The 12,170-nt window shown below is 37.1% G+C and overlaps 1 protein-coding gene and 1 long non-coding RNA gene across 3 annotated transcripts; one reads left to right on the top strand and one right to left on the bottom strand.

Annotated features, from left to right (window-relative positions):
• Positions 1 to 2,379: 2,379 nt before the first annotated feature.
• Positions 2,380 to 3,716, top strand: LOC148210705 (uncharacterized). Its single transcript, XR_015791504.1, has 2 exons — positions 2,380 to 2,843; positions 3,494 to 3,716. It is a non-coding gene; the product is annotated as an uncharacterized LOC148210705 (long non-coding RNA).
• Positions 3,717 to 3,951: 235 nt separating this feature from the next.
• LOC111025744 (proteinaceous RNase P 1, chloroplastic/mitochondrial-like) lies at positions 3,952 to 11,605 on the bottom strand. Of its 2 annotated transcripts, XR_015791503.1 has the most exons (8): positions 9,956 to 11,605; positions 8,568 to 8,657; positions 8,275 to 8,456; positions 6,712 to 6,832; positions 5,613 to 5,684; positions 5,382 to 5,506; positions 4,896 to 5,003; positions 3,952 to 4,220 (listed from the first exon to the last, which is right to left on the bottom strand). XR_015791503.1 is itself a non-coding variant. In XM_088125137.1 (7 exons), the coding sequence occupies exons 1-6, from the start codon at positions 11,147 to 11,149 to the stop codon at positions 5,405 to 5,407; spliced, it is 1,761 nt and encodes a 586-aa protein (XP_087981263.1). In that variant the 5' UTR covers positions 11,150 to 11,605; the 3' UTR covers positions 3,952 to 4,220; positions 5,382 to 5,404. The 2 variants fall into 2 exon arrangements, 1 of the variants encoding a protein (XP_087981263.1); XM_088125137.1 differs by lacking the exon at positions 4,896 to 5,003.
• Positions 11,606 to 12,170: the final 565 nt, after the last annotated feature.

Below are 12,170 nucleotides of genomic sequence, written 5' to 3'. Positions count from 1 at the left end.
TATAGCGGTAATACCAGCACAGTTCAGATATAAACTATCAGGTTCGTCTGAAGTCCTACCTGAAAACTCACCGCTCGCTACCCCAATAGTCGCTCTCTCAGCCACCGCCTCAGCAAAAGAACATTCTTCGGTATCTTCCCCAACCCTCGAGATCCCTACATCTAAGGAAGGTACGGGAGAGGGAAGCCTAGCTGGGTCAAAGAGTTCTAAAGAGTCAAATGTAAATTCTTCGTAATAAGGGTCTAAGGGGGTAACGGCTACCAAACTCCCTAACCCAAAATCCTTCATATTGCGTTAGAAAAAGAGTAAAAGATCGAAGAGTTACCTTGAAAATACCTTGCCAAAATTGCCTCCAAATGAGCTTCTCAAAGGAAAAGAGACTAGAAAGAACCTCAGGAATGCCTAACCAAGTGACTTCAAGGATGCCTAACTAGATGCGTAAAAGGTGGACGACGTCTCTGGTTGCCCAATAAACTACACTATGCTCCTAGAACCGTCCAATAAACCGCCCAACCAGGTGCCCTGACTACGGCCAATCCTAATAGTCCGCTAAAAAATCCTTCAAAAAACGTACAAATCGCGCGATAAATTCCCTAAAGCCTCAAAGATGCTCAATAAACCGCACTGTTGTTGAGAGGAAAAAAAACAAATTTTCAAACAAGATATGTACGAAAAGGATGACGTGATACCTTTTTGTGTACCTACGTGAAGACCACGTGCCCAAAAGAAAGCAGCAAGGTGCGGCTCTAAGGAACGATATTGCGAATAATATTCGACGGCCAAAAGGAGAATAGTGTGAAAATGGATCCTATTTTAAGCAACCAGGACATTTTAAAGTGCCCATGCCCACAAGAATAAAAGAGCACTTTATGTGCGCTGGTTGCACAATGCTTGGCATTATGCCACGCATTGTGCAACACCTCCCTCCCAGCCGCACAATAAAAGACTGGGTCGCACCCCCTTTTCAACCACTTTCTTTGACCACCGCCAATGAAGCCGTCACCATAGTGCATATATTGAACACAAGGAACCCATCGACGCTTTTGTGCATCTATTGGTTTCATTATAGAGCCAATTGTAGAGCGGTAATCAACTTTGACAAACTTCCTTGACTTTTCCAACGCCTGTTCACACTGCAACCAAAACCTATAAATGGAAGGAAGGTATGTCATTCTCTCTCAAGCAATTCACTCGAAATTTGCTCATTTCCTCTCTTCCCCGCTTAAAGCTCATCAACTAACTTAAGCATCGGAGTGTGGTCGGCCGACAGCACACCGGTGTTTATTATCTTCCCCGTTTAATCTTTATCCAACTGTTGATGCAATATTTGGGAACTCGGGTCGGGTCAAACGTCGGGTCGAGCGAACCAAGTAACCCAAGGAATCGACCGTCAAAATTTTGGATAAAGATTTGATTTGGAAATCTGGAAAAGCTTGGATCTGCAATAAAAAAGAAAATAAGAGAATAAACATCGGTGTGGTGTCGATTGACCACAATCTGATGCTTAAGTCAGTTGATAAGCTTTAAGTAGGGAAGAGAGGAAATGAGCAAATCTCGAGGGGGAAAGTTGGACGGCACGTTTTCTCTCTTTTCATTCTTCATCTTCTCCTCTTCTCTCTTTCTTCCTCCTGCCATTGTTGTTTCTTTTTTACCAGATCTCTTCTTATCTTTACCACTCCTTTTTCTTAATTTGGTAAGTTGAAATAAAAATGAAAAAAAAAACCTATAAACGAGATGAGAGTAAAAAGAATTTAAGGGTTTGGGAAATTATGGAAAGTTAAAAAAATTTTAAATCAATTTTATCCTCAAATCACGGCACAGACCAAATACCAAATTTTAAAAACCTCTCCTCCTCTCACCAAAGCATAAGTTAGGGTTTTCAGCTTAAAATTTCGATGATGAAGTAGCACGTAGAAGAAAACAAGATTCAAGTTTGATCTCTCTCGCTCTTGGTGGTCAGATCTCGCTCTCGCTCTCAATGTTCACATCTCGCTCTAGCTCTCAATGTCGGTTTTGGGCAAATTTAGAGTACGATTTTGGTGCAGGCGGTCTATTGCGCAGCGTGGGTTTCAGATTTGAATCAAAGTAGAAAAAAAGAAGGAAACTTAGGTGTAAAATCACACATTCTTCTCCTGTCTCACCGGATTTCTCATTGTTCAACCGACCCCACATTACCTCCGTCAAATCCCCTCCCTTCGACGGCTCCGATAATTTTACCCAGAAAAATAAAAGTAAATTCTCACGCTTATTGAGTATGAAAATCAAATATGAATATGAAAAAAAAAATGTCAAAAGAAAGTGAAGCCATGACCGCTAATATTGGGATTTTCTGATTTCTCGAGGATGAAGATGAAGGTAATTTTATAGGTGATGGTGCCATTTTGGTTCTTTAGATAACAAAAAAAACAAAAAAAAAAAAAAATGGGAGAACGAGAGGAGAGATCTCTCTATTACCAAAAAGATAAAAATGAAAAGAAAAAAAATTTGTTGTTTGGTTTTAAGTTCTACCATTGTTGAATGAAAAAGAAAAAAGAATAATTACAAAAGAGAGGGAAGAACAGAGAATAAAGAATGGATGGAAAGAGAAATAATGGTAAGAAGAAGGGAGAGAGAACGTGAAAAAAGGTAAGAAGGGTGAACAAAATGACATAAGCCCAATCTCGCTCTCACTCTTTAAAATGTCTATTCAACCAAAAGCCCTTCTATTCTTCCCCGCATCTCCAACCTCCCGCGCCCTACCACCGCCACCGTCAAGCGCAGGAACTTCTTCCGCTTCTTCATCTCCCAATCCCCATGGTGGGACAAAACCTCATTCTCCTCTCTACCAGATTTATACCTTTTAAGTAAGTAGTATTTGAATGCTTTCAACTCAACTCCTCTGGGTACCATTTTTGGCAAATTCAATGTAAAAAATTTCGATCTTTTCCAATTTTTTTCAAATGGAGCCAGAGTTTTGCACTCATAATTCACTTTTTCGATAAGATTCAATATCTTTGGCACCTTCAAAATTCGTTTTTTTTTTCATCCTCTGTTTTGTCAATTGGTAACTATTTTTTTATCAGCATTTGAGTTTTCCCATTGATTTTGGATTCTGGCCTTTTTTAGGCCTTTCGAATTTTGGGTTCGCTGAAATTTTGTGGTTTGAATTAAATTTTATGATTTGGTTCGGGCTTCCTGGTTCCACACGAAGACCGTCGCCGGTGTCCGAAATTTAGAGATTTCTTTCTTATTTTTTTAATTTAGAGTTGTAATTTTATCAAAGGGTTTAATTTTTACGGTTGATAGGAGTTTAATTTTTACTATTGAAAGTTAAGGGGTCTCATTTTTTCATCTATGAAAGTTTGAGGGTTTAGTTTTTCCAATTGAAAGTTTAAGGGTTCAATTATAACCACCCTACCTTATGAGTGGTTTTTACAATTTGCCCTATTTTTTTTAGTTCAACTTCGTGTTCTTTGATCAACAAAGTAATCTATTGTCTAATCTTTTTTGACAGCAACAGGTTCTCCTGTAGTGGAAAAGAGTTTTTATGTGCAATGCCCTCGGGTTTCACATCTCTTCACAGGGAGGCCATTACACAATAGATAAAGTCAAATGTAAACTATTTAAACAATATCGCCTTCGAGCCAACCCTTTTTTTTTAACCTTACTTGAACAATATGGCATTATATCTCATAGTTCAAAGGGTCAAGTGGCCGTCTTTGGCGTAGACTACTCAATATTTACCTGTGAATTAAGAACTCCATACAAGTGACAAAATTTTGTTGGAATAAGCATAAGTATTACTACAGTAAAAAATTAAATTTATACTGGTGACACCTTTCTAACTCAAATGGTCAGAGTTTCAAATTGCAGTATAATTTTATGCTACCAAAGTTAGATGCACTAAAACTAGATGCAAGCGATACCCCATTACTATATATCTTATGCAAAGTTTCTTGTAGTGACACATCATTTATGATCTAAATAACTTTATTCAAATGATTATGCGATAAAATGAATAATATAACATTATCAACTCGAAAGAAATAAATATGCTTTGAAGAGATCATGTTAATCCCCGCAATAATATCTTCCTTCTACAACTAAAAATACTACATTTTCTAAAAGGTTACCTTCCATGAATCTCTCCAATCAAATTGATTTCAATTGGGTTCTAGATTGCCTAATTTCCTTGGCTTCATGAACAAGAGGACAGCCATGAATATAAGTTATAATTATGCCTGAAATGAATCAAAGTAAAATTTCAGTTTTCAAATGATTAAATAAATACTAATAAGATGAAGAATTAAAATGGTTCGATTGCAAGTTTGGTCCCAAAACTTTCAAGCATGTGTCAATTTAGTTCATATACTTGAATGTCCCTGACTTTTGAGCTTCTCTATCTAGTCTTCTTTAAGAAGTTTTTAATTCTCTATCTCATTGCATCCACGCTTGCAGGCCACCCATTTAAAAAGGAAAAAAAGCTTCTCTGGGTGAATTCCATTCGAGCTTTCTTTTGCTCCTTTGAAGAGAAAGAAATCAAAGAACTTTCAACGCCAAATTTCTCCCTTACGAGCGGTTTTTTGATGCTATAGTCTATCTAGTTATTACATGGTGTAAAGGCTCTCCTCTTTTCCATCACTGTAGTTACTCTTCCCTTATAGCCAAATGGGAGTGCTTCACGTAGTCCCTCTATGGAACTTTTGTAATTTCATACTGTCAATGAAATTGTTTCTTTCACAAAATTGGTCTATGAAGTTTTATATTTGTGTCTAAAGGTCTCTATCATCCTTTAGAAAAAAAAGTCTCTATCCTTTAACTCTATTAGTTTAAGAATTATGTAGCATGTTGGTAACGTAAGTGTAAACAAATAAAATTCGCAATAGGTACCCGGTTGACACAAAATTTAAATTTACCTTTTGTAGCATATATGGAAAGAGAGAATCGGCGAATTTTTGAAGATAGGATGTCAGATAGATTCTTTCTGGAGTAGTGCCCAACATACCCCTCTTGTGGTGCTCAAACTACAAGAACTTCTTTTATAATTATAGCATTCTCATCGCTATCAAAAATTGGAAAGCTTTGATTATGTAGTTTCCTTTTGGGCCAGGTTTCCTCTACCCAGCCCCTTTTTTGTTAATATATCTTCTTGTCTCTTAAAATATAAATAATTATTTAAAAAAACAAAAAAAGTAGGAACCTATTTGAATATTTTTTAAGAATAAAGACTAAATAGACACAATTCTGAAAAACCAGGGACCTATTAGAAACTTTTTGAAAACTTTTTGAGAACTTTTTGAAGTGCAGGAACTAAATGACACAACCTTGGACCTTCAAGGACCAAAATTATAATTTTAATCAATTAGAATACTCCATTTCCAGATGAGTGAATGGAGACTTACATTGATGATTATTCAAACCCATTTCAAGAAGTATCACCGGCTCTGGTGGCACACAACCATTGCTTTGGGGTCTCTAGATCATCACCTGTAGCTGTTGGAATGTGCCAGCTTCCGTCTTCAGACTCCTAGAATTAACTCAAAATTTATCAAAAGTCTAAAGATGATATCTCCTGTATATTGAATTTGTGCTTTTGCTCGATAATTAACGATTTGGCATGCTAATCATCTCACCTGAATGACAATTGAATAAGGAGGAGGCATATGGAGTTTCAGTCCATCTTCTGTCGATACCGATAATCGAACCTGCCAACATTGGATGGAGTGTTATAATGATGGTGCTTTGTTGTACTCGATGATGAAAATATCGATGTTGTTATCAATACCGATAACACAAATTTACAGATATATTGACATATCTTTGGATATCAACGAATATTAGGGAAAAAAATTACAGATATCACGGAAATTTTTATAGATTTCTTAATAAACTTTAGCAACAGATCGAAGGACATTTGGGGCTTCAGCATCTAAAATAGAGGTGGAGGAGCTGAATGATGCTGCGAAACAAACTTTCTAAGGCTATCTCCAAAGGGATGGGTCTAAAGAAAGTTAAAAATTTTCACTTGGGCTCTGTCATCAAGGACTAATATGGCTGATAAAATTCAAATGAAATGCCCAATCTTATTCTCAACTCAAACTGATGCATTTTACATGAAAAGGCAAAAGAAAATCGAGAAAATTTGTTTTCTCATTGCCCCTAATAAGGTCAAAAAATGTTTTTGATGGAAAAACAAAGCTTTTGAGAAAAATTCCTACGAAATAAAATTTAACAGTTCAACGAGAAACAAATTTTCTGTTGACACATGAAAAGAAAGAAAAGTTCAAGGATATATACGCCTTAGGGAGTAAAGGAACAAGCAACCAAAACAATGAGTAGAATACCAACAAAAATTACAAAAGTCAAACTTTGGAAGTTTAGGTGAACCTTTTCACTATATATTAATGAAAAGAAATCTCTTATTTCTGAAAAAGTTACATCTAGTGAGTGACTATAATGCTCAACAATTGCAAAGAAGCTGCCCAATTTAACAGTTGTCTATTTTCAGACAAAACATCATGAAACAAATGGATGTCCAAAAGTATTAGAACATTAACGATCCCAAGGGGAAATTCAAATTGAACCCAATTTGGAGTACATTTCCTCCATTCGTCCAAAGGTTATTTTTTGAAAAATAGATGATAGGATACTTTCTTGTATGCATGTGTGAGAGAGAGATACATGATAAGCCTGTGAAAATAGAGGGACAGAGAGAGAGAATGAATAAAACACCTGATGCTTTTCCTTCCACTGCGGGAAAAAGCTGTTCCCAAGCAATTGGAACAAGTGATCCCTCATTTCATCATTCGTCAATAGCAAACATTTAGAGTGCACAGCAGCATATAACCAGTACCTGTAGCAGACAAAAAGAATAGCCATGGGTCAACTTTACGCATCGAATTGAAGATGTCTATTGCACAAATCTTCAGAGATTACAAGGTTGGAGGAGGAATTTAGCTACTCCAACTATATCTTTTTTTGCACAAGAGCCACAAAAAACAGCCTAAGGACAGGGGGAAGATGGCTCCCCCTCCCAAGAACTATTGAAGAAAGGCTCTCCAATTTTGCAAAATCGATGAGAGGTTGTAATTACAAAAGAATTTTTTATGCCTATAACACCACCAAGAAGTGTGTAACTGAACTGTATTACAAAAATTTTCAAAAAAAGAAGACTTATCCTCAAAAATTCTATTATTTCTTTCCATCCAAAGATTCCAAAAAATGGCTCTAGCGGCACAATTCCACAAAATTTTTGCTTTTCCTTTGAAATGCCAACCCTGCAAAGCTTCATTCATCCACCCTTCAACATTCTGAGGCATGCAACTGGAGTATCCAAAGATTTGAAGAAGAAAAGACCATCCTCGGAGAGCAAACTGACAGTGAAGGAAGGTGTGATCTATGATTTCCTCATTTTGTTTGCAAAGAACACAAACAGTAGGGAAAAGAGCCAAATTTGGACATCTTCTCTGGAGTCTGAACTATATCCTCCATAGCAAAGGCTAGTTTCTTGTCTCCAAACCCTCTAAACGACACCTTACTGTGATATAATAATAAATGTCGAACATGTAGGAGGGTTTACATGATAAATTTGAAACCATTGCTTTTCACTGGCCTAAACATTATGATGTTTCTATATTTAGTATATTTTTTGGATAAAGTTCAATTTGCACAAATTTATCTGTTAATATCTTGAGGAACAAAAACGAATGGAGATTGTAAACTCAAGGCCCTCAATGAAAACGTAAAATGTTACCTTTTGATACATAACATTTCATCTCGCTTAATGGCAACTCTGAGTTTGTCCTAATTATTACTGTAGAATTTATGTGCACATATTCTTTCTAATGGGATAGGATTTGTGGGAGGGGGTGCGAGCTGCTAAAGACAGGTCAAAGTTTCATCACATTCTTTGCCACAAGATTAAGGAAAAACAGGAGCACCATGAGAATAGGTCGATGTTTCCTTCTCATTTCTTCTCAGGACACAACACACCATCCAAAAACCACTAACTGATTTGGATTTCTAGCTTGAACCTTATAATCAGTATTTAGTCCCAAGGAAAGGATTATTAAGTTCCCAATAATCCAAACAACTAAACCTCGTACAGTGAAAATAAAATTATGATCTGACTGTATACGGAGAAGAGAAATATAACCAACATAAAGAGTACTCAACTGATCTTTTCAATGTTATGGACAGAAACTAACACAGAACTTGAGCTCGTACTTTTAGTGAAACCCTGAAATTTTCAAACATTCAAGTAAATAACTAAATTATTGCAAGAAAGATGCATACCAGTCATCATTGGACCCAAGAGGGGTAGCATAGAGCGCACCACATTCTTTCCATGTCTCTATCAATTTCTTATTATTAGGATTTTGTGCAGGACCTCCAGTTACACGACTTCTATGCAAAATTATGAGTGGCATTCTTTTTGAAGGACTTATCTGACGCATTTGATATACAACTCTTTTGAGCTGCAATAAGAAAAGAGCAGTACTTACCCATCACAACAAACAGAGAAACAGTACTCTCTCTAAGGAACTCGTTCTGTATGAATTTATTGAATAAACTTCAGGATATATCACCTGGATAAAGCTGAACTGATGTTGATTACCAAGACCCACATTGGCACCATCAATAACAGCATCAAAAGGACCATGCTTTTCAAGCCACTCCTGAATTATTTCACCTTCAAAACCAGTCAGGATTTGGCCCAAAATAAATTAATATGTTACTTGCCTAAAGCAAAGATGTAATACTGATGATTGCCCAGATGTATAATGAATAAGTATGATGAAGAGAAGACATAGGAAGAACAAAAAGTAAACATTTATATTACACTCCTCACGGAATAGAAAGTTATTTTCATCTTAACCTCACCTGAATGTGACACAACCTATATTTCAATGAATTTGTACGGAGGAGTGACTCCCTCAAGAAGAATTTGTGGTAATGTGCAGGTTCTACCTTTTTTTTCTTGGTTAATTAGCCAATAACAGTGTCAAACATATTATGATTAAGAAGTTTGAAGAATCTCATAGAGTTAATGGGATAGAGCTAAAATATTGGCTTCTCCTAGGGGCTATTAATTAAAAGCAATTTTTTAGTGAATCATGAGGAACCAAGCTTTTGTTAGTATAAATAAAAGAACACAAGTGGGCAAGCAAGGGAAAAAAAGGGAGAGAAAGAGAGCGACCAACACAACAAGAGCACATACAAAGGAGACAAACAACATAAAAGCAGGATGTTACAGAAAAGGGCTCTAATTTTTTAGTGAGGCATTGGTAGAATCTTTTGTTCTTTATTAAGTGATGATCATCCCCAACCTGGTGGTCAAATAGAAGTGACAACAAGATGATAGAGAATTTAGTTTGATGCCTTAACGATGACAAGCCTAAGTAATGGGATAAGTCCCTCACAAGCAAAATCCGCATTCAATAATATGAAGAACAGATCTATAGACAAAACGTGTTGAGATAGTGTATACCAGATCTCCACATTTAACTGTTGATATGATGAATTTGCCTTGTTCTATAGATTTAAATGCTGAGGCTAAAACAATAGTAGATCATATCAAGAAAATACATGATGAAGTAGTTGTAATTTGGAAAAAGCTAAAGTAGACTATGCAGCCAAAAAAGGCTAAATCTCCCTTCTGGCCATTGAAAGCATTCCAATTGTTCTTAGGATTCGTTCAAAAGAGCATTTGTAAATACTTTTTAAAGAATGCCAGATTTAAAATTACTTCTTCAAAAACATTTACAAATATTTTAGGAAATCAAGCTACCCGCAAAATTTTTCAAATAAATACTTATTCGTGGTGGGCAAAAGTGCACAAACAAGTACCTACTCGACTAATTCTGCGTTTACATCTATCACAATTCACAATAGATAGATATTCTAAGCTATTCACTTTGTGAACAACTAAAATTTCAACCATAAAGTTTGGGGTTGAAAGAAGAAACTATCATACCTGGAACTGATTAAATCCAGCTTTAGCTTCTCTTTGGCAAGCCAACTTGGTTAATGAAGCAGCAAAACTTTCAGTTTCTTTTGGATCAATATCAATGCAAACAAGTTTTCGGGCACATGAATGACAAACGCCATTATCATCCATCTGAGTTCTCACCAACCTCCAATTACCACTACCCAGCCAACCTTGTCCATGCCACCCTCCACCTCGTCTAGTTATTGCTTCCCTAACCTTGCTCGCATCCCAACGTTTCTTCCCAACTTCTGCTGCACTTTCTGACTTAAACCAATCTTCAACAATTTTGACAGTAGGTTCCGAGACCTGCCTCACTGTTTTTCTCAAGCGATGCAGAAATTCATAGACCTTATCGGTCTTCTTCACATCAGAACTGAGTTTTAGAAGAGCAGAAAGCTCAGGTTCTTCAGCCTGCACCTGAGATGCAACCATGTGGGAATCAACTTCATAAGCTTCTTTTGACATTAGCTTCCTACAGAAGCCAAACAGTGCTGGTGCATATGACCTCAATCTTGGCGCAATACCATAATCCTTCATATGCTTCACCAAAGCAAAAGCCATTTCTGGATCATCCTTTGCAGCCGCAATTCTTGCAGCACTTGTAAATGTAGCCTCATTCGGAGATACTTTATCAATCATCATTTGCTGAAAAATCTCAAAACCCCTGGTGAGGCCCACACTTAATATGTCAATATCTCCACTTGTTTCAAGCGAACTAGAGGAAGAGCACAAATATAGCAATACATTATAGTGATGTTCATTAAGCTGGATGCCATTACTCCGTGCCTCGTCATAAAGCTTAAGTGCTTCAATAACATTTCCATTCCTCGAGCACATATCTAATTTATGTTTAAGCACTCTATCCGGCGATTCCCTGAGGGCTTTCTTCCTTAATCTGTTGGAGACTTTGTTGGTAGAAGACGCCGAGGATTCATGAACAGATGATGTAGCAGATAAAGCAACAGTACATAAATATCCAACTTTGTGGATAGATAAGTAACTGTTGCAACTATATTTCAGTATACTTTTAGAATATATAGTAGAATGACAGGTATAGACTTGGAGGCTAGCTCGAAGAGTATTCTGGCCGGAAAATATACATGGAATTTTAGTGAATAATGAGAAGAAGAGCGAAGTCTTGACAAGTGAAGGCATGAGTGAACTTCCACGGGTCAACATTCAAATACGGTAATCCAAAAGATTTTTATGGTACTTTCCGTCACAGTTGATAACTAAAATCAGCCAGAACAGATGAATAACCTCCCACGTTCATCTGCGAAACTAAAAAAATAAAAATATATGGGAACATACTCAGCCAACAACTAGCATAGAACATAACAAATGCAAAGGAATTCATGCGACTTTTCATTTTACTCATACAAACAATTGAAAATGTGATTTAGAATGTACGCTAGTAACTTGTAATGCAGACCAGATAGATAATAGAAAAAACATAAAACATATCCCCTGCAATGCTGGTGAAGCACAAAGTATAATTGCTCCTAACTCGTAAACAAATGAAAGAAGAAATGGGAAAATTGCGGTAGCAAACTGATGGACCTCCCATCACAAAGGTATATGTGAGGAAGAAGGGGAGGGTGAGAGAGTAAGTGGAAACCGTTCTCTCGTGGGCCAGGGAGGAAAATGTGATACGTGGCAGAGGGGTCCAAAGTTAGTTAGAGGAGGGAATTTCTAGATTATTCCTTGAGGTTAGTATATGTACTTTTCTGCTCCTGGAGGAGGTCATCTTTTTGCACTTGAGTCCATAGAAGGATAGGAAAGAAAGGTACGGGAGCTCTCTAAATCTCCCTTGAAATTGTAATATGTCCCTCATATGTAAATAACAGAAGCACAGTTCTATCATTTTGGTATCAGAGCAGTGATTGCTGGGCATGGTCGCTACGAGAATGGAGTCTCGAGTTGAAGCAGTGGAACAACAAATTTCCGGGGTGGTTTCGGCCATAGAAGATAGTAGGGAATCGTGGAAGAAGGAAATGGCATTGTTTAAGGATGAGATGCGTCTGTGGATGACAGCGGTATCACAGAGGATGGGAATGGAAGAGAAGACTAGGGACGACAAAGGGAAAGGGCTGGAGAAAATCGATGTGGGGGAGAAGACGCCTCAGAGTATTGCGACTTCAAGTGATGGGTCGAATCAACTCACGAACGCGCTAGCCCCGGTATTCGATCTCCGTTTACG

Source organism: Momordica charantia, assembly GCF_013281855.1.
Source record: "Momordica charantia cultivar OHB3-1 chromosome 6 unlocalized genomic scaffold, Mcharantia_2.0 BLBB01000006.1, whole genome shotgun sequence".
NCBI lineage: Eukaryota > Viridiplantae > Streptophyta > Magnoliopsida > Cucurbitales > Cucurbitaceae > Momordica > Momordica charantia.
Note: the sequence above shows the minus strand (reverse complement) of the source record. Positions and strands in the feature narration are given on the sequence as shown.

Coding starts and splice junctions, on each gene's coding strand:
- LOC111025744 (XM_088125137.1), bottom strand. CDS start 11,149: ATGTTGACCCGTGGAAGTTCACTCATGCCTTCACTTGTCAAGACTTCG. Junction 8,658..9,955: donor CTGGATTTAATCAGTTCCAG/GTATGATAGTTT, acceptor GAAATAATTCAG/GAGTGGCTTGAAAAGCATGG. Junction 6,833..8,274: donor CTTGGGTCCAATGATGACTG/GTATGCATCTTT, acceptor TGTCTGCTACAG/GTACTGGTTATATGCTGCTG.